Here is a 21,743-nt window from a genome sequence, read left to right as displayed (position 1 = left end):
GGTTCTTATCGCATGCACAGTTATAAAAAGAGTGAGTAAAGCATATTTCTCAGAAATGGAGATGTATAAGGGGTGACAACTTAAAGGTGAAGACACAATTTATTTGAAGACACTACATAACTATGTACGATAAAGAACGTTGTAACTTCAAAACGCAACCAAAACCTGTGTAGAAAAACATGTATGTGAAACGAGAATCTGGATAGAGAGAAGACGTTGTGCTGCTTTATTTGCTGTAATCCCGACCAGAGCTTTGTTCTGTGAATTCTCCAGGAGTTTTTAGTTAAACTTCGAAGTTTCTTGCTTGTTTTCTCCTTTTCATCTACTATGTAATCTCGTTCTTTCGTTTTAGGTACTTATATTGTACTTTGAAGAGGATTAAACATTGTCCTTCTACATCATAGCAACTAAATAATAAAGTAGTATGATACTAAACGTTCATAGTAGCTAAATATCTGGACGAAACCATTGACTTGACTCATTTGCGATTGTTTCATCTTCTTAGTTCATGAAAAGAAACAGTAATATGCCCATGATATCATTTCAAGCAAAGACACCGATCATAAATATTGAACGTAGAAGTTGGTACATATATTAATTTATTATCTCTAGCAAGCATTGCCTAAAAGTTCTGTTCTGTTACATTTGATGTTCACTCATTACGGGGCAAAGTAATGATTTCCAGAAACAAGTTGCGGCACTGGAGCTTCACAATTGGGATCGGATGTAGTCATTGTTACATTCGTTGTTTGTAAGAAGTAACCGGCTCCTGATCGGAAGAAGTCATACTCAGCTCGAGATCCTATGCAGTCAACGTCTCTGAAAACATATTCTGCATGTTCTTTTTGATCACGTGTTGGTGTCGTAATACGACTATTGATTACCGTTTCAGACGACTGAAGCACACGTGTGGTGTTAGACATCGACTCACACGCAAGGTCCAATGTTCATCGTTTATTGCACCCATGCACCGATCGAAATCCTGTAATACACCGCTGTGGAACTTTGTAAAAAGAAATCCATATTGAGACAAATATCTGAGGTGAGGCGGGTGTTTTTTCTCGTTTATTTTTCTTATTGGACATTATTGGACATCTCGCATTCGTTTGTATTTTACCTAATGAGGTTGTCTGGCACTATAATGGCGACTGCAATATCTGCCCTTGTACCACAATGTCATTGCGTTGGAAGTGTGGTTGCGTCTAAAACCGAACTGCATATTGTAATGCAATCAACTAATACGCTGACGTGCAACGGTCATTGTTTTCTCAGCGTAGCAGATTAAAAAAAGTCGGCAGGATACTTCAAAATTCCGGGGTCTTAGATGCATTAGAAACTTAAAAGTAGTGAGAATGTACCACGCACTCGTTTTTTTTGGATGAGGCTGATGATGAAAATGATTTATTACCTTTTTCCAGTTGAAGAGAAGGTAAGCGCGATAAGGTTTTGGGTAGCACTGATTAACTATTCATCTTTTGTTGCCTGGTTCGGTATTCTTTTATAAATGTGAAGAGAACCAGGAAAAGCATAAGATGACCACAAGGTGGATTCGTACGAACTGGTTGACAATCCTTTTTTGTGCATGAAAACGAATGAGTTCGGTACATTTTTGATAGTTCTGCCTGATCTAGAACACTGACGTTTAATTTGTTATCGTAAGCCTCTTTAAGAAAATGTAGGACAATTCGTTACAGTCTATTTCGTTGGTGCACGAATTAAAATATTTTGAGTGCAACGTTTTTGACGCCCTTGAAACATTGCAGTTCACTGACTACGTGGATCGCATCGCGGATCTGTATCACAATTTCCTCTCTGGCCGCTGACTTGGTCTAATTTTTTGGTGTTGCTGAATATTGCAGCTAACCAACTATACGATCATGTGGCAGGAGATTTTATACTAAGTTAACAATTCTTTTACTCACTTCAAATGATTCTGTGCTGGACTTGTTGAGAGCGACGTTTTTGAAGTCTTTGAAAGATTCTAGTCTGGAGTACCATTGTCTAAATACATTTTTGTGAGATTACTTTGATTCATAGAGTTTAATTCATCAAATAGACTACAAAGAATTTGAAGGAAGTAGGATATAAGTCTCAGTCGACCTACCTGTTGAGCGTTGCGGCCAAGATTGACATATCGATGTTCACCGGGTTCGACACTGTATGATGAGAATGTCGTAGATGATAGAAATGTGCCTAAAAGTTTGGAGCTTATAAAATGAAATTACAAAAAAACTTCACTGAACCGACTTGTCTACATGGAACTCTTGTCTGTACGTATCCGAAGCGATGAATACCCGTTTCATGCATGTTGACAGAGTCTACGCGACCTAAAGTTGAAACAAAACAGTTTTCTACGGGATTTTTCGTGTGGTTTTCTGGGATAGGAACTTACTTGCATTCACTACAACCCGGGTTTTCATTCGCCATACATTGCAGTTCATCTTGTGTTTGGATTTGGTAAGAAAGTCGAAATTGAACTTTGCTAGTGTGTTTGGTGCATTCTGGAAAACTTGGCTTTGTCACCGTCATTTATTTGAATTCGACGGGCGTGATTACAAGATACATTTTGATCTAATCAACTTTAACTTTAAGTGTTCTTTTTCGAATCAAGCGCTTATATCTATGTTAAATATAAGGCTGATTTCGCTTTTTCCTTCCAGAAACATTTCGAGAGTAACTGATTTTAAATTGAAAAAAGTGAAAAATGTGGCATTTAGTTTAAAGTGAATCTACTAGTCTGAGAGAGGTTTGTTTGTTATTGTGACAGCGATGCTCAAGCATTTTTCAATGTTCATTTAGAAATTTGGGCTGCTGAAATGTCGTCCATCTAGAAATTTGGGCTACTGAAATGTCGTCCATAGCAGAAAGTTCTTTTCTAAAACGTTTAGGCAGGAGCCATGTTTACCACTCACGTCTTGATCCGGAAGTTGGAATTGAACGTCGCGGTGTTCGAAAAGTAATGATCCTGCTTGTGGATGCTCGGCAAAAATAGTCTGTAAGAATAGAAATTTTATTGCTGCTTAGCCGAAGTTTCAAGTTGTTGATGAAAAAGAAAAAGATGGCGAAATGTGAATAAAAAGAGCAAAATATTGGGAAAAAAATACCTGGAAGACAATAACGCTAAAAGAAGTTGAAGAGGGCGTACAACGCGGTTAACCAAGTTGCCTGTTAGCATTAGGTGGGAAACTCCCTATTTCATGCTTTCACCGAGATTAGGGTTGATTGGAACTAAGACTTTTTAAAGAAGTTTCTAGCTGCTGAGATTTATAGTTGCCTTTTTTTTTCTTCGCAACCTTAGCGTGGTGAGCCAATCACACACTGAACACTAAGTTTGCGCTCTGTCGTGCTCCAATCGGCGACATAGTCGTCCGAGCGAGGATAAATACGGAAAGATGATCAACTCCCTCCGCAATCAAACACTGTGAGGTACGGTGTTTTCCTCTCCTATGTCATGTCAAATATGGATCATATGGAATATATTGCAGCGGATGTGGGAGTGTACCATCGCATAAGCGGACATCATTGGTGGTCGCAATTTTTTTTTTTGGAAGAGTCATACGTTGGAAAAATGGGAAAACCATAGAAAAATTGACAAACTAAATGAAAAAAAGTGAACTTGATTGATCAGAAATGAATTTTTGGGGCTGTGCATAGGAGTCTGATTGCTGTCTGCTCGCGATGGCCCTGGTTGTACTGAGTGCAATCAGGTAATTGAGTGTACGTTTTGTGCACGTACAAGCCATATAACTTGGATATTTATATGGCAGAAGTTATTCAGATATTCTAAGAATGTGTCGTCGTCCAGCGCACCGTTAAAGGTTACCCTGAATAGAGTCAAATGCCTAGAGGCAGCATGGAATCTTCGGTAGAAACTCTCCCTTTCGTTACGCTGAACTGTCGAGGATCGACTTGACAGCTTTGCAACTGTGATGAATGGATGGGTTCTCTACTAGCGTTACAAATACTCGTTACAAATAGAGAAGGTTAGGCAGAGGTATGTTCAAGGACGACACGACTCGGTGAAGATGCGGAAAGCTGCGTCAAGCGATAATAAGTACCAGTCCTCCGTTTAAGTAGGTAATTAATGTTTGGACGATCGACCTTTTCACTCGATCCACACCTGCAGTTATGACCTTAAAATGAGCCCACCGTGTTGAATTACCTTGAGAATATCCACGTTAATCCCTGCTTTGATGTTTATGGGATCTGTTGGAAGTAGGATATCATCGATGTCGGAAAAGGCAATCATATTCGCCCATGGTTTTGCGAAAAATAAACAATTCACATGCGATTCCTCAATACCTAAATATGAAGGGTTAGTGTGTGAGAGAGAGAGTGGAAGCTTATAAGTGATGGTATTCAGCCCACCTCTGCTTAGAACAAGTCCATTAGGATTAGAGTCGGATAAAACCGGCCATTTAGGCCATGGTCGGATTATAACCAAACCTGAAAATAACAAAAATAATTGATTTTACTATGAGAATTAATAATTGAAATACACAATGAAGACAACATGAGGACTTTTATTATTGCTGAGTTCTACCACACAGCTGAACGTTGGACGAGTTATATGTCAAATTTTCATGTTTGTGTTGTTGTTGTTTATGTTGATCCTTATTTACGAGTCGCACTCTTTGCCATCTCTTTATTAGGTTGCTTTTCCCGATAGGTGCGTTTACATCTCTTCTAATCTATCGAGTGTGAGCTTTCGAATCTTTTGAACCACTGTGTTCAACTGGGTGTAGTTTTGCGTGCAGTCATATTTATGTGTCACTGTATAACAAGATACTGAACTTATGTATTGGCGCATGGGTTGAGGAATTAGTTGAGTTTTGTTTCCTAATCTGGTTCCTCAATTTCGGGACCAGTACATAAACCCAACATCTTGTTATGCAGTGTTCTTTAGTTGTTCTCTCTTTATTTTTTTCTTCCTTATCTCCTTGATCTAATCTATCACTTAGAATCTGAACTATTTTTTGAATTCAGGTGATTACTTCTCCCATTCATGAATTTTCAAAACAAAAGTTGCTGCTAAAGATAGTGGAAGCCCGCGTACCTTTCTTTTCGTATTCCTTTAGAATTTTGTAGCAGGACGTTGATGTCGATTGTACTGGGACAACAATTTTCGTAGCTCCAAGCGCGATCCACGTCTCAATTCCGACAAGGAGTGTTTCCCAGTCAGTATAAATATACATAGGCGCCATGCATACGACCAAATCGTGACGAGGTTCTCTGAAAGCTCCAAAAGAAGTACTGCTCTGTGATGTGTTCAATCACTATTTACTCACTTTAGCGCTTGTTCTGGAGTGATCCTCATAGAATCTTCAACTTCTGGAGTGGTTCCAATTCTTAAATAAAAACAGAGTTCTTACATGAGACCTTTTCTGCTCATTATCGGCGCCTTTATTGCATTTCTTCCCTCGAATTTGCTCACCTAAATTCCTTAAAGGCATGGACCTCCAACTCGCATTCGGCGATATGTCCTGCCCAAGAGCAAATGTCAGAAGCCGCTCTTTTACCACGATGGATGCGTTGTACAGTAGCGTGTGATACTATGAAAATGGAAACAACCTTTGGATTGTCGAGATTTTGAAATATAGGATTAGAAACTTACCCAAGTATCTGTTGTCGGGTTGTTTCGAGAAACAGTACAATGGGTGTTCCATGCGACCATCGGCTAGGAAATGGATCACCTGAAGTTCTTTTTTAGAGTTTTTGGTCGTTTTGATGCTTTTTTTTTCTCAACTTTTGAAATAGAATGTCGAATTATTCGATTATATCCTTTATTATTCTGTTTTCAGTCAGTCGAATAGGCTTCAAAATCAGCAAATTCCATGGCGAGCTCTTTTTCATTCTTTTTAGTATCTAAGCTATAAATTTTCGCTCTCTTTACTTCTGTGCGTGGAGTGCGTCACCACATTGTTTCATAAGAACAGATTTCTAATCGGTAATTGTATTTGTTGCGCTATGAACAAATTTCCCATTTTGGAGAAGTAAATCGTGAACAATGAAGTGATGAAATGAATATGTTTAGAATTAGGCGTCAGGTTAGTCGACACGTCTCTACGGATGTAATTTGAGGACACAGCAAAGTTTTTAATTTGAGCGTTGGATGCTTGTAATCTGAGCTTTGGATATGAATAGACTATTAAGATGGACTACGTATGATTAGGAACTATGCAAGGATAATGTTCTGAAAATAAACGAAACAAGCATACCGCAAATTTTCCGTCTACATTTTGTTCATTTTTCGGACGATGAAATACACCAAGTATAATCTGTCGTGTTCCTGAAATGGGAATATTGAAAAGTGCAATCTGTAACTTTTTTTTGTGAAAATTCTTTTGATTCTTCGTGTTTTATGGAGGTTTTGAATTTCTATCAAGTTACTTGCCTGAGAGCTCCTTTTACTTGCCTGTAACATTTTATGAGATAGTAGAGAACAACGGTGGCCGTGAGATAACTCAACCCACCAATATCCTTAGAGAGGAAAGTATCACCAATATTTTTCAGCGCCCACATGTTGATTGTCCGTTGATACCATGCAAATCCGCATAGAACACATAGAAATATCACAGCTATTCGAAATATCTGTAAAGAAATCTATTTTCTGGGAATGATTACCTTACATTACTATTAGAATCTTTTATAAATATGGGATTTTTTCTTTTCTTTTCACTAGGTGTAGCCCATTTCAGTTGTTTTCGTTTGAGTTTATTTATTTTATCTTTTAGCGCACGTGTAACTACAATGAGTAGAGGGGCATATAAAATGGGTTAAAAATCACTTGTTTTAAAAGGTTTTGCAAAATGCGTACTTAAGTTATATGGTCCGTTCTCTTCTATAAGCAAAATATGCGAAGTCTCACTTCGAAATCGTATTGTACTGGTACTTCGCGCTGTTATTTTTGTTTGCGGAACTCAACATTATAGATAATAGTTTAGTGCAGGTGCTTTTAGCTTTTATTTTGAGTGCCATTTTTTTCTCCATTTCTATTATCAATTTATTCATCAAATTGAGCGAAAATTCTGAGGAAAGCTCTGATTTTTTAGATGTCTCACGACAATACTTTTATGCCGACGTTACGTATCGCCTTAGGTTTTATTTTGGAAACCTCGCAAGCACACTGTTGTAAAACATAAACAGAAGTGCAGAGTAATACATATCGCAGAGTTTGGAATCGAGAGCTCCAGTGCTACGTTAATTTTACTTCCTGGTTTTAAACTTCTGTTAATTGAGAACTTATTTGAATTGCTTCAAAAGAGGAAGGAACTCCATATACAGATTTAGACTTGCTTTTAAACATTAATCAAAATCCACACAATTTAAGTAAAGATAAAGTGTGACTATCTCCGCAGCAGGGATATCTCCTGTCTGATTACGGAGAATTAGATTATGTAAAAGTTTGTAAAAGTTAGTAAAGCTTTTTTTTTCAAAAATTTCATAAACCATGGACTTTCATTTCATTTTATTTATTTTTTTTCTGGGAAAGGAAACTTGATAAAAGTGCCAAACTCTTATCCTTTTGACCTCATGTACGTAAGTGCACTTACTGTTGTAAAGTTGTGAATGAGTGGTTTTCTACGGTATAATTTCCAAACTTGTGGTTCTATGCAATTGGATACGGTAGCAAAGCAGTTTGCCGCTGGTCACGTAGTTGCATACCCTTATCTTACTTCCAAACAACAGTAACAAGCTTTAATTTTTATCTAAGTTTGTTTTGAGAGTTGAAGCGACCCAGTGTCCACCACTGTTATTATGTTGTTAATCTTATCTAAGTTCTGGTTTGGGTCTGGATTATAGGGGATAATTCTAAGAGTGCTGAGAGCGTTTCCTAATTATGGAAGGTTCATTTTTAACGTCTCTTCATTGCTAATCGAAAGTTCAAAAATGTTTTGAAAACCTTACTCCGGTTGAAGAATAACAATCATTTAATTTTTCATCGGATTCAGATAAGATACATGTAAAACACTGAGGGAATCTGATAAATCTGATATCTATGATGTTGGCATGTATTTAGTCATATTAAAATATTTTTTTAGAATGAATGATAATTTTGCTTCAGACTCAGTTGTATAGAGACATATGAAGAACACTTTTATATAATAGTTCCTTCGCGTCTCCTTTTCTCCTGGACAACAGCTGAGATAAAGATATCGTGCTTTTGGTGTTATTTTCAGTCCTACGGCACCCTTAATATCATAATTTCCATAATATTACCAGATGTTGAGTTTTTGTACTCACCCATTCTGCTTTCCTCGAAGCGTTACCGGCAAGTCGCCATCTGAGCGATTGATAACCAAGCAACGCCCTTCCAATGGCGTTTCTCATCGAACGTTCGGTAGAAATCAAACAAATAAGCTGGAGGTGCGGTTTCGATTAAAACAGTTGGCAGAACTCAGTGACGTTTAATTATTGAATCGAGAGGACTGAAAAAAGGTTTACCTGCAGCGCGGCTGAAGAGCGTAGATGCACTAGGCGATGACCTATAATGATCATTATCGTGGTGGTGTGAGCGTCACATAATGGAACATTGAGAAAATACGTCTAAAATCCAATTCTAGTCAGTTGGCCCAGAGCTAACAATGGCGATTTTTAACCTAGATAGTCTTTGTAAAACAGTAACTTAGAGGATCTTTTTAAAATAGTGAAATACTTTTAGAGTAGGAAAGGAAAACATTACTAATGTATTCACCGCTGTTTTTTCTCTGCCCTAGGAATAATTTTTTTTTATAGGACTACCTTATAATGGTTAAAATTTGCTGTCAATGTTAGAATGCGAATAAACTCTAGACGAAAATAAAAGAGTATCTTTGAACGACTCGCTTTGTTATTTTCTAGTTCTGTTTTTTTTGTTGTTGTTGTTAAATTTGCGATTTTTTCTCCGAATCACGAAGAATACGCTGGAAAGTGTTTAGAAAATGTTGACAATTTAATTCATTCTACTTATTATATATAAATACAGTGCAAAACAACATTTATCCGAAACGTCAGGCCAATAATAAAGTTTCATTTAAACCTCGTTGACATAACAAGAAAACATTAATACGCCAGCATAGATGTCTATTGCCTATTGTGCTTTCCGAGCAAATGAGTGTTATACTGTTGTTGTTTATCTCTTTTTTTTGTCCACTGTTTTTATCTCTTTTTTTTTGTCGGAGGAAAAGAATCGGGCAACTCTTAAAGTTATAGCGTTTGCAAAAGTCACGGGCGTTATCTCCTAAACCTCATGAGAAGCGCGATTCTGTCTGAGATTTTTTATATTGCGCAGAGAAAAAAAGCTATAAGATGAGACGTTTTTCGAACTAACAGTAAATCGTCGAAAAAAGTCTCGATGGTGATGATTTAGAGCGTTCTTGGTTTTGTGATAAAGACATTTTTGTCTTGAGAATTTTTGCTGCAAACTCACAGAGATCAGCTGGTGAATTTGTGCGTACCGAGAGTGTATCAAACCTATTCGCTCTTCTACTTGTGACGAGCTTAGTTTAGGCATTAGGCATTGGTAGACACGGTGATGAGTAAAGTGATTCAGCCGAAAAATCCCACTTATGTTTATTTTGACCTTATTTAATTCTTACTTTATTTGATAATCTTCAAAGTAAGAAACAGCTTGAGGATGTTAACTAAGACTTAATTGATATTTTTTAGTTCTGAAATTCAAATGAAGAGAAGGACCGGAGGGCAGAGAACCACGTTCATCATTAAAAGAAACAAATTGAAGTATTAATTGGAATGCGGATCGATGTAGTGCTGTTCGCTAATGCCGATTTATTTCACGCCTTGGCTTTTCATAATGCAAAAAGGTGTCGTGCAAGTTTGTTCCACATTGTGTCGAGTGACCAGTTTCTCTAAAGATCAGAGAATGATATTAATCCAATATTTTATCCTAGGCAAGCATCGATCTCTTCTTTGATGACGGGAAAGAAAAATCTTCTCATCGTGTGTCTCTCATAGCTCTCATAGAACTGAAATGAGCACTTGAAACATAAGTACAGAGCGTAACAGCGTTTAAAGGCATCACCTCACGAATCTGGAGTGGTACGGATTTCCGGTGGGATATTCGTATACAGGATCGTAGATTATTGAGAGAAGGGTGATTCCGTCCATTTCTTCCTAATTGCCGTAGAAAACGGTACGGAAGATATGGCTTCGAGCATTCCGGAGCACTGTTTTCTACAAGGAGTTCGATTGGAGCGCGCCAGCATTGTGCACGCTCGCATCTTCCCGACCGTCTTTTACGGCAATTAAGAAGAAATGGACGGAATCACACCCCTCTCCATAATCTACTATCCCGTGTACAAATAGCCCTCCTGAGATCCGCACCACCTCAGACTCATAGTATGCTGCCTTTAAGAAGTAGTTGAACGGTAGGTATTCTGTTGTCTGGATTTTTTGACCGATCAGGTAGAAAGCTAGGTAGCTTTTAGCTTGATCTCTAACCTTTCGATGACGAGAATTTCCACAGGATCAGAATTACTTTACTATAACAACAGATTTGGTCATTGCGCAACAACAAGTGATTGTTTAGGACTGAAAATTATTAAGTCCCTCTAGGTCCTGAAATATGGTACTTAAGCCAAGAATTTGGCGATACCGCTGTTCATGAGGTGTAAAACTTTCGCGCCAGAGCCCATCACCTGTAACATGTAGACTCCCGCGCGTATTGATTTCAGTGCATGCGATGACTGTTGTTTCGTACGTTCGTGTGTTGATTTCAATGAACGTTTTCGCACAATTTTTTGCTCACACGCTTCGTATCTTTTATTGCATTCCTGGCAGATTTGATCACTAAGTTCCTCTAGATTTATGCTGCTTATGGTGCGCAGACACTTTTTTGCGATGCTTTCCTGAGAAAAGAAAATAAATGTGTTGGCAAAGTTCTTTTTTTCTAAACAAAAATAGTGAAATTCGCAAAAATAACTTGAAAGAAATGGAGAATTCTATTTTCCGTACCGAGGAGACCTAGAATATCTAGAACTCATTCTCTTAGGGAAGATTACTGGGGATTTAGCTTGCAATGCAGTGAAAGTGAGAGTTGTGAGAAAAAGAGCCGCTCAAGTGACAATCAGCTGCGCTGATGAAAAGTAACCACTTTTTTTTGGAGTCCTCAGGTATCAGGAAACGTTCACGGTTTTTGTAGGTAGTTGTTTGAATCGTTGATCTTCGTTATATCCAGTAAGAAAATAGATGAATTCATATTGTGGTTGGGGCTTCTGGATCTCTTCAGTTCGCCAAGCGTTTGTAGTTTTTTCATCATATTTGTTTTATGATGTGATTTTTTATTCGTAAGCGTTTATGGATGATGTCGTTGGAGACTTCAACTTTACCACTCATAATCGTGCATTTTCCGAGATAACTTGTTCCAAACCGACGTCCAATCCTTCTATTTTGTTTTATAAGATAAATAAAGGATAGCGGATGAAGTGCACCGCGTTGGTCAATTCGTTTGGGATGCGCCTACGCGTTCGACTTCACCTCAGAAACGTGTGAGGCTTATTAACTTGCAACTCGTGCAAAGGGTCGACTGACTTGCTGGGCCACCCGTTTTCCTTGTTCAGCGCTTTATCCTTCAAAACAGATCTGGTACTTGTTTATCGACCCGGGGAGATGAAAGACTTGGTCTGCTATACGGAAGTTTTGAACCATCAGTCTGCAGTCGTGGCCAAACTTTTTGCCGATTGCGCATCGTGAGATAAATATTTCAATCCAATACAAGGTGAAGTAGAAAACACGACAAAAACTAGAATTTTTTTTTGTAACGAAATCAAATAAAAAGTTCTACTTTTCATACTATGAGTGCTTTGAAGCCTTTGCACAGTCCGAAAATCCTAATTCTGAGGGACGAGAATTCCTGCGGAGCAGTCAACGCGTTGAAGTCCTTGCGATATTGTTCTTTTCACGGTGATGAAAGCGAGAAATAGTGCTATAGTCTGGAATTAAAAAAGATTTGTAATGTTATTGAATGCGCGCAGTCCCATTCTTCGTTTTGTGATTTTCGTTTTAGAAAAAAGAACCCCATTAACTTTGTGCGAAATGGATGAAGTGCAAGGTTTTTCTAGCTTGATAGTTTTTACGTTTAACCCACGGGTGCAAATAGTAAAAAAATGAGATTCTCTATACTGGTGCAAGGTGAATGAGTGTTGTGATTTCATGAAAAATTTGAACGGTATTTATGCGCGAAAAGTGGCTCCTGAAAGGACAATGGAAAACTTTGCCACTCACAAATTCGTTCCACCCCCTTCTATTATTGCTTTCCACGGAAAACCACATTGTGACTATACATAGGTCTCCCGCTCTGGTTCTGTCCTAATTGCTTTCAAGCATCTCTTCTGTATCTTCCACCAAAATATTGAATATATTTCTGCAGGTTGTGATGGCGCTTTTCATGCCAGGAGAGGGAATTTTAAGAACAAAAGTGTCATGGGATGATCTCCAACACGGGCTGTTCGAGGCGTTTGGAGAAAGTGCGAGGTTCGGGCCACACAAAAACGTTAAGGACATTGGATTTGGTAATGTGCGTCATGTTTTTTTTTGTGATTTCTATGGTGAGAAAGAGAGTATGTGTTTTAAGGGATTTCTGTCGAAGATATGCTTGATAATACCTGACTGGCAGGCTGACTTCAAGCATTTGCCTGAAAAATTTGTTGTTAAGGTATTTGCATCGATTCCTTGGTCTTTTCAGGACTTTTACAATGATTTAGAGTTGCAGATCTGCTCTCAACTCTCGTTTTTTCAATCCCAGGAGAAATCTGAGGAGTTTGAGACGGAGCAGAACCAGGAGTTTCTCAAAACGTTGGAGTCCGAAATGAAAAAAGTACGTTATCTAATAGGAAGACAACTGTGGCTTATTTCTTTAGAGAGAACAATTTATGATTATTTCAAAGATTCACAATAACGAGGTCTATGTGTACCGTCTGTTGAAAAAGTACAGCGTTTCAAATGTCGCTCGACCTGAGGTTAGTCACATCTTCATACATTATAGTTAATGACAGAATGTGAAGCAATCAAGGTATACTACATGCGAGAATTCTCAGAAGAGAACCCACTTAAAGGATTCATTATCATGGAGTACATAACCGGGAACCTTTCGCTTCGTATATTCGATAACTTTGCTCCTACAGATGTTCTCCAGGTGAGTGTTTCTTTTATTGGAATGGAGGTCACCACTCTTTATTTTTAAAATCTTTTCTGTACGCTATACCTAAAACTCCTCAGAATGTAGGTGCTACGACAAATTGCGTCACTAGAAGCCGCATCGTTGAAGTTTACTGATGACGACAAGGCACTACTTCTTAGAAACAGGTTCAAAGGTGTATTTGCGAAAGCACTGACAAAAGAGGTTAGCGAAATATCGTCTAATTCTTAATACTAGGCCGAGAAATGAGTCGCAGGAGTTTTATTCAACGTGAAAAATACACATAAAAATAAAAAGTATTTTCAAAGCGGTAGGTAGACTTCAAAAGAGGTCTTTCCACCCTACAAGAAGTTCCTATTCAAACATTCTGGTTTTATTGGTTTTTTTTCCTAAATAATTAAAATGGATAAAATAGAGCATTTTCGACACCATTTGTTTCTTGCATCTGATCCAGACCAAAAAAAAGCTGCTGTAACAGATTGGCGCTATGTATCGAGAAGAAGCAAAACATGAAATTTTCCGCGGTTTAAAGTTGGAGATTTTTAATCCCAGGGTCAAACACCGATCGCGGTGTGGACCGTGAGATCTAAAAGTGAAGAGAGAGAGAGAGTTCATCGTTCTCAATTTTTTGAAAACAAAAACAAAATACTACGAATTAATCAGCAGTGCACTCTCTATTTCTGTTTTTTTCCATCCAACTACTTTCCAACAACCTCCTCCAGTACTATCGTTACTACTAATATCGCTCAATACTTCCCTGTACTTCTTATCTTTCGCATTTTTTATTCTCGTTTTTGTTTTCTTGAATTGAAATAGTTTTTGTTCTTTTTTAAGTTTTTTTTTCCGCCTCATCTGACGCTCTCTACACACATTTCGAATTCTCATAAGCAACTTCAGCGATCCTACATCTCGAGTTATTGCAAAAAACCGAAGCTGTCGAAAATGTTCTATTTTGTCGACGTAACATTCTTTTGACGATCTGAAAAAGAGGAGTCAGTAAAACTAAATAATCGGAATAGGTCCATTTTGTAGAGTGGGAAATTCTCTATCGAAAGATATATAGTGTTTTAGAAATACGTCTTATTTTTTTTTAAAATCATTTTTTAGATTGAAAAAGAAAGCTCTCACCTATCATCCCTCAACCTGCCGATTCCTGCGGAAGTCTTTCCGTGCTCTCTCGACAGGGGTGAGAAATTGAGAGAAGTGTAGAAGTTAGCGGTGAAATATGTAAGAGCATGATATACTCAAGCGCCAGTAGGAATTCGATGCAGCGTTAATTGAGAAGAGAGAGTTGTCCTAAGCGAATGTGAGCCTCAAACTGTCAGATTGTGAAGCGAGCAGTCGTTGCAACATATCGACATTTTGAGCGAAAAACTTCAACTTAAACCAATTATTTGAGTGAAATACGGCTTCGTTTCTCTCGCACATAGTAATAGTTGTTTCCAAAATTTTATCTTCATTCAGTGATATGGGTTTCTTTGTGGAATATACTACCCGGACTTGCGCTCTTGAAAAAATTAGGTGGTGATCGACTCAAAAAAAGCATAGAGCGACTTGAAGCCACTGTGTTGGACATCATAGATCTTGATTTTGCTGATAGTTTGTCAGATACTCTGGGTATGTTGTGCTCAATTTTATGACCTACTTATTCCGTGGAAATGATATTATTCTGTGTTAAATGACGAAAACTTAGGGATGAAACGAGTTCTATGTCATGGGGACTTGTGGACAACTAATATAATCTGGAAAAAAAGACAGGAAAGTATAGAACTTGCTGCCTTGATTGATTTCCAGGTAAGAATTCATTCTACTTTTCAAAAGCTATGCAGATTTCATGGGATTCAGATTTCACACTTTGGTTGTCCTGCAGTGGATGTTGTGAGAGTTTTGAGTGCGTGCTTAAGCGCAAAGGATCGCCGAGAACATTGGAAAAATCTTTTGGAAAACTTCTACTGCTTCCTTGAAGAAGAAGTTGGGGATCATGAGATGCCGTACACTCTAGAACAAGTATGTAAGTCTTTAAAGCAGCAATGAGGCTACAATGTCGAGCTCGTCCTTTTTTTTTTGAGCTGAAGCATTCTTATCGCCTTTTCTTTCCTCTTGGTGCATATATGACGCTTCCTATGGTTGTTCCTGTATTCCAGTTAGCAAATGACAGTGATGATCTTGAGCACAAGAGAAGGGTAAGTACAACAATAATTCTATGTAATTTTTCTTTATTGAAATGCAACGAAAATTTATTGAAACGTTAGACAAGCGGTAAAATAAGGGAGCTCACCAGAATCAAATTAAACGAAAGGAAACAGCTGAGTGTTTAGTGGATTTTTTTTCCGGTTCTAGGCCTTGCTTTAAATTTTGTGCCGAAAATTTTCTGTTATTTTTTTAGTTGTGTTTTATGAAAGCCATTCGCAATAAGTTTTGGACGGCAGCGTGCTTCTAAATTGTCTTTTCTGGAAAGTATCAATTTGTTTATCTTGAAGAACTAAGCGTATAGGGGTGGACATTTTTGTTATTGTGAAAGTAAGAGGAGTAAATAAGGATCTAAACTTCCAATGTCACATCAATCTCATCCCTAATATCATTTTTTCCTAGCTATCACTTTGCGCGAAATATCCTTTTTGTTTCCATTGAACAAAAATTTCAAAATCTTATTAGGACCATTCCCTTGGAACAGGCACCTGAATGCAGGAGATTGCTTTCAAAGATACTTTTTCTGCAACATGGTATCCAGTTGCCAATGTCCAAATCCGCTCCTATCGATTACTAAGGACCGTTTCCTAATCACTTCCAGCAATTATCGTAGTTAAAGTTTTTTTTCACCCAGCTAAACGTTTTCTACCTGAAAGGTAGGGATCACTGGTATAGTTCCTTTTGTTGTGATTATTATCATAGCCGTGAGATTACTGTACATTTTTCGTGGTGATATAACGCGTAATAGGAGAAAGTGGAGAAAACTGATGGAACATCGAGTGGGAGTCTTTTTTCAGTGATTAAAAGAAGTTTCAAATTACCGTACACTGAACTCTCTACCACATGCTTCACACATTTCCACTGTTGATCACTGCAAACAGACGCTGTTTCTTACGATGTCGTACATTGCAGCGCGCCACTCTTGCGCCCCGCGCGACGCCTTGAAGGGAAATTCATTTCATTTGACGAATCGCAGGAGGGGGCGGGGCGCAAAGGTGGCGCTTTGCAATATACAACATCGTAAGAAACAGCTGTCCGGAGCTGTCTTTGTACAGTGAAGGAGTCTTGTACAGTGAGTGAGCGGAATCACCCTTGTGTACATAATGTACGACCCGATATAGGTGTATTCCAACAAAAATAAATACCACGTCAGATTCTTGGGTTGATGTCTTTAAAAACACTTAGAGGCAGCATAGCACGAGATCGACGAACACGGGATCTTTCCGCAAAAAGATTGGGTTTGGAGTACGCAGTCCTCCTAACTGTCATGAAAAACGGCTTGGGAAACGGTTTTTTCGCTTGCATTTTCGTAAGCGGCGCCTTATAATGCGCTCTCTCGGTTGTATACGCATATAAGTGGAATTCCTGCAGGAGTTGATATTCGAGAAGACCGAAGGATTATTAGAAGATATAGTCACATTTCACGAGGCAAACAAAAACAAAACGGATGTCTAAAGTGGTCCAAGATCTTCGTCTCCCGCTCACGTCTGCGTAAGTACTTGGTTTTGAGTTCGAATATTCGACTAATGCACAGGCTCACATTTGCGATCCCTACCCCTGCGTCTGTACTCCACTGTTCTATTCACTCTTTGTTCGTGAAGTGATTATTTTGAGTTCATGATGTACTCAGTTATCCCTTCTTCAAGGTTTACCAATTGCAACGATAAATTCTCAAGTGTTCTTGTATTTATAGAAAACTAAGCTGTCAAGTATTAGAGGCTTTCGAAAGCAGAAGGTTATCATCCAAAATTGCTCGTTAAACAGACTTCGAGAACAAATTTTTCATTCGATATGGATGCTGGATTGCTCTCATTATCCTGAAGAACTACCGTAGCCGAGTGATATTTTCTGACATGTAACAGTTTCTCACTTACCAAAAAATAACTGGTACGTGAAAAACCGTTCAGATTCAGGCAATCGGGATGTCTTTGCTGAAAAACTCGTCAATCATGAGCGAATTGTTCAGTGTAGAAAAGTGTATCTGATGAAATGTCGATCTTTCTGTGAATTACGTATCCGCCATTGAATTAACCTACAGTAACAAGACGTAGAACGTCCGGAAACAGCACATATTCACGGTGTTACATCTTGTTTTTTCTTTGTGCTAAAGTCATCAGAATCGATATTTTATTGATACCAAACACCTGCAATAATTGCATAAAAATCCATTGAAGAGAAGTGGTGGGTTCCTGGATATTCATTCAGTAGCAGTCTGTTCCTGCCATTTTTTGCTTGCATCAGGCGCCTGGCAAGTTACTCCTGAAAGTATGTTAATGTGTAGGTTAATTAGGTTGGAATGTTCAGTTCTCGATGAACCTCGCCTAAATTAAATAGGTTGATTTCGCAGAGGTATGAGACCTAGTCAGTCCTAGGGTTCTCAGTATCGAAATCCACTAACGATTCCAGTACATCTAATTCAGGAGTTCGTGAGATTTTCCTTTTTCGCTTACTAGTTTATGTCCTCAGGCTATCTTCGTTCGCACTTTTTGTTTTGACGTTTTCACCAAAAAATAAATTGCGAAAAGGATGTGAACACGATTATTTAGGTTGAATTTAACGTACAGTAAAATGATCTGAAATTGTATATATTAATTTTAAAAAAAGCTCATTCAGATATTAGAGGGCTAAGAAATTGTGGTAATAATAAGTTTTTCTGTGGCTTTGTAGCTGTCAGTTGTCTAGGATTCAAAGTCACTCGTGAGGAGGTCTCTACAATAGCTTGAGATCGCGCATATATTTTATGTTTCATTTTGTAGACGTAGCATTTCTGGTTAATGGCAGCTAGGTAAAAGGAATTGAAATTTCTTTTCCAAAGCAAGGATGGTAGGATGTGATCTAGTGCCAGGGGCCAAGGTACTGAAATACATTTCTTGGTCGTTTATTTCATCTGCAGTTACTGCAACAGTACTTCCAGCATATTGAACTCTCTATTCAGCCAAAATGAATTTGATATGCAGCTACATAAATGTAAGGCACTTGTCAGTGTTTCTATATCTCACCTCTTAAAATCCAACCGTTTTTTAAAATTTTTAGATTGTTTTCTGAATTACACTTAGTTTTCCGGATCCAATCTCCTAATTTTTTGTTTTTTTTTTGTCTGTTATAATATTGTTATTCTAGGGATGGAGAACAGGAATAGAAACATTTTAGAATTAAAGTATTTTAAGCTGTGTAAAATTCTATTTTGAACATTCTATTCGTTTAATGAAGTCAAAATTTGAAGTTCATGACATGAGAAGCGTTTGTGGGTACATAGAACCACATGACTTACTTGTTATTTCTTAAAATGTGTAGAAGCCTTATTAGACGTCACAATAAATGCATTTTGTAACGTTCTGTTAGGTCTCGCTATGCTTTTTGCCAAGTGAGACACCCCGCACGTCTATAAACATGTGAGGTTCTTAAGCCTGGCAGGGGATGGGGATTGAACCAGAGAGTCGCCGTCCAACAAACGGCGTAGCTATCCGTTCGACCAACTTGCACACTGAGTCTCGATCGTTTGGTCTCTACTAAAGCTAAGGAACTTACATCGAACGGCAGCATAGAGCCAATTAATTAGGTGTATAGAATGAACGCAACGCTATTTGAATGCGATAGGAACGGATTCTATTACATCCGTACCGCCCATTTCCGATATCCTGCGTAACGTGGTTGTTTGTTCGAAATAAACAGCCAGTGTGGCGGAATTTTATTCTCTTATCCCTTGAGTTTTTGAGCTGATTCCCTTCGGATCCGTTTGGCTGATAAAGATAGGTTTTTTTTTGCGAACAGATATGTGATTTTGAAAGTTTTGGCATGTTTTAAGTTTCAAAAAATTGGGGAAAAATTTTTAAAATGTGAAACCTGTGGAATTGCTGAAATACACCACGTCATAACGTCAAATATCTTCAGAAATTTGGAAACGACAATAATTCCTTTCAAACAAAAAGTATACTTGCTTGAACTTACGCATGAATTGTCGTCGCATGTCGTGATCACTTTGAAGAGGGCTTTGAAGAGGGATACTATTCAAATGCTTTTCTATCATCAAGACATTCCCTATACCAGGAACTGAGGAGTAAAAAAAATGCATAAATTAACAACGTTTCGAAGAAAGTCAGTTCTTTCTCCTATGCTGATTCTCCCTTTATCAAACTACGTAGTCATGTAGAGTGTTTTTTGTGGCGGTCGCTCCTGCTTGCATAGCTGTCTTCACGTTCGTTTGTATCTGTCACATGTCTGCTTTATGTAGTTTATTCAATTCTCTTCCACAGATTTTTTCACTGTTCCTATGTATCGTTGTCTATAGATATACATGCGCTTGCTTGTACTCCACTCGTTCTCTGTTTTCTTCTGTTTCCATTAGACAACTATAGTTCCTCTAACCATCGTTTGTTCATTTGTCATTCATTCACTCACCCATCTATTCATTTAATGCTGATGCTTTCATTTAATTATACATTTATTCACCAACTCATATATGTTCTCATTTTTTCTACTTATTTTTTTTTGTTTCCTTCGTTTGCTCTATTTCCATTTATGTGTACAATCCGTCATCAAGTACCAATTAACCTTTTTTTTTCGGATGACTTCTCACTGTGTGACCCACCGCTATTGTTTGCATTGCACACTTCGATCTCGCTTCATTTCCGCGTCGTGTTCAGTCTCGATATCGGGGTAAACGTAAACAATCGCTCCTTACTATTTTGCTAACGCTTAATTGTGATGCAAAAGCGCCTTAGTTTTTATTTGCCTCTATTACTGATGTGACTAAGCCTCAATTTGCTGTATTTATGCATGTGTTCAACAAGGTCATAATTTCAACTTCCTGAATCCTTCATGGTGTTTCTAATTTCCTTAATTTCCCTATTCGAAGCGCGTCACCGCATAAAACGTTATTAACTCGCTATGGAGGATTTAGAGGATTTCAGCCTTCAATACTCTTGCGGCTTAGTCATGCTATGTACTGCGGGTTGTCGATTATTCCCTAGAGCTTCTATTTTTACGTGATGATGCATAGAAAATATCAAATAGTTCGTTACTGAGTGCTAAAATGGAAATTTCTCCTCGTAGGAATACGTTCCTACTTTCTATTAACTATCAATTTCTCTTTTTTAGTTGTCTCCTTTTCCCTTCATATTGTGATATCTTTCTTTTTAAATTTTCTCGTCTCTTATACTAAGTAGTAATGCTTTAATGAGAGCTTGTACAGGTTACTTTCCTAGAAAAAGGTCATTCACTTTTGCCTCTACACTTTTCCTTTCGTTTTTTAACGAGAAGTATTTTCCACTGACTCACATTATTCACTTTCTTTGTAGTTGGTGTTAATATTTTCATATACTATATACTATATATACTATATACTATATATTCATAGACTGGTACGATAGAATCAAACTTTCAGTTTTTCGATGTTTGTCCTAAACAAGAAAATATAGAGCGGAGAGGGATTTATTTTCGCTTGTTGATGAGGTTAAATACCTCTTTGGTGAGTCAAATCAGTTTTTCGAATAATTCGGCCAGCAAACTGCAGGGTTGTCGAAGCTTTGATTATAAAAAAAAATTTTGTTTTTTCAACACTTTTGAAGATTCTAGAATCATGTTAACGAGACTCTCCCGTATGCATGTGTTGTATGGGTAATATTGGGTTAAACATACAATACGCGCAGCCGCTACCTCAGTTCACTCGGAGGCGATAGCAATACGAATCGTGTTACACGGAGTGTCTTTTAAGTGTTTTTTTAGCTAATGTCAAATCTGAAAATTTTTAAGCATTGCTCCAACATTTCTAATTATTTTACCTCTGCAAGCTAAAAAATAACACTTCACGCAATGGATGTTTTTATTTTCTTGCCACTAGTACTTTTTCTTGGCATATCTATCCGTGAATCACTGTACCATTGCTGTGTATTTCCCTTCCCATTTGGTTTAATATTCTAAAGATATGCAAAGAAAGTGCTGCAGAAATTTTCTGAACGTTGTCAGCGATGACTCAATCAATTTTATTGCTTTGCAATAAGAATTTAATTCCTTAGATTGCTTATTCAGAGGTTCGTTGTGCAAATGTTATAAATATTCTTATTGTAATGTTTATATAAAAGTACATTTATGAATGTATGAGCAATAATACCGTACTAAGTGATCAAGTAAGAAATGCCTAATCACCTTATGTACTAAGTTCGATACTTGATATCTCTGACTTTGAATGGTTCTTTTTTTCCGCAGACTGAATTTTGTAAGCCATTGATCAGTTGAATCAATGCGTTATTTTTCAATATATGTTCCATTGTGAAGTTAAAGCGGCGCCGAAAATTCGAAATGAACTTAGGTACTGAGAAGGTACTGAGAATGTGGCCACAGAACGTACAATACGTCCGAGGTTGAAGAATCTTGTTTCTGGCGATTTTAGTCTTCAGAGCAAACCATATAGACCACCTAA

General features: G+C 37.8%; 2 protein-coding genes across 4 annotated transcripts in view; one reads left to right on the top strand and one right to left on the bottom strand.

Annotated features, from left to right (window-relative positions):
* Positions 1–659: 659 nt before the first annotated feature.
* RB195_012462 (uncharacterized protein) lies at positions 660–8,331 on the bottom strand (the record flags this gene model as incomplete). Of its 2 annotated transcripts, XM_064194316.1 has the most annotated exons (15): positions 660–819; positions 885–982; positions 1,923–2,001; positions 2,105–2,193; positions 2,248–2,327; positions 2,393–2,501; positions 2,913–2,993; positions 4,163–4,302; positions 4,369–4,446; positions 5,057–5,232; positions 5,289–5,348; positions 5,435–5,571; positions 6,219–6,289; positions 6,474–6,591; positions 8,245–8,331. In XM_064194316.1, the coding sequence occupies 15 exons, from the start codon at positions 8,329–8,331 to the stop codon at positions 660–662; spliced, it is 1,563 nt and encodes a 520-aa protein (XP_064051899.1). The 2 variants fall into 2 exon arrangements, with proteins under 2 accessions (XP_064051899.1, XP_013290633.2); XM_013435179.2 differs by lacking the exons at positions 6,219–6,289; positions 6,474–6,591 and adding an exon at positions 5,615–5,693 and having other exon boundaries at positions 5,435–5,552.
* Positions 8,332–12,373: 4,042 nt separating this feature from the next.
* RB195_012461 (uncharacterized protein) overlaps positions 12,374–21,743 on the top strand; it is a gene marked incomplete at both ends in the record, with an annotated part of 38,485 nt that continues 29,115 nt past the window's right edge. Inside the window, 12 exons of one of the 2 annotated variants that reach the window (XM_064194315.1) lie at positions 12,374–12,514; positions 12,572–12,652; positions 12,710–12,814; positions 12,885–12,956; positions 13,010–13,132; positions 13,223–13,339; positions 14,243–14,321; positions 14,600–14,752; positions 14,829–14,929; positions 14,981–15,142; positions 15,205–15,318; positions 16,697–16,780. In XM_064194315.1, the coding sequence (XP_064051898.1) occupies positions 12,374–12,514; positions 12,572–12,652; positions 12,710–12,814; positions 12,885–12,956; positions 13,010–13,132; positions 13,223–13,339; positions 14,243–14,321; positions 14,600–14,752; positions 14,829–14,929; positions 14,981–15,142; positions 15,205–15,318; positions 16,697–16,780 (1,332 nt within the window). Of the gene's footprint in view, positions 12,515–12,571; positions 12,653–12,709; positions 12,815–12,884; positions 12,957–13,009; positions 13,133–13,222; positions 13,340–14,242; positions 14,322–14,599; positions 14,753–14,828; positions 14,930–14,980; positions 15,143–15,204; positions 15,319–16,696; positions 16,817–21,743 lie in introns of those variants that run through there. The other variant, XM_064194313.1, reaches the window with a different exon arrangement.

The sequence above is a fragment of the Necator americanus genome, chromosome III, assembly GCF_031761385.1.
Source record: "Necator americanus strain Aroian chromosome III, whole genome shotgun sequence".
In the NCBI taxonomy this organism is placed as follows: Eukaryota; Metazoa; Nematoda; class Chromadorea; order Rhabditida; family Ancylostomatidae; genus Necator; species Necator americanus.
The sequence above is the reverse complement of the archived record's forward strand: the minus strand, read 5'-3'. Positions and strand labels throughout refer to the sequence as shown.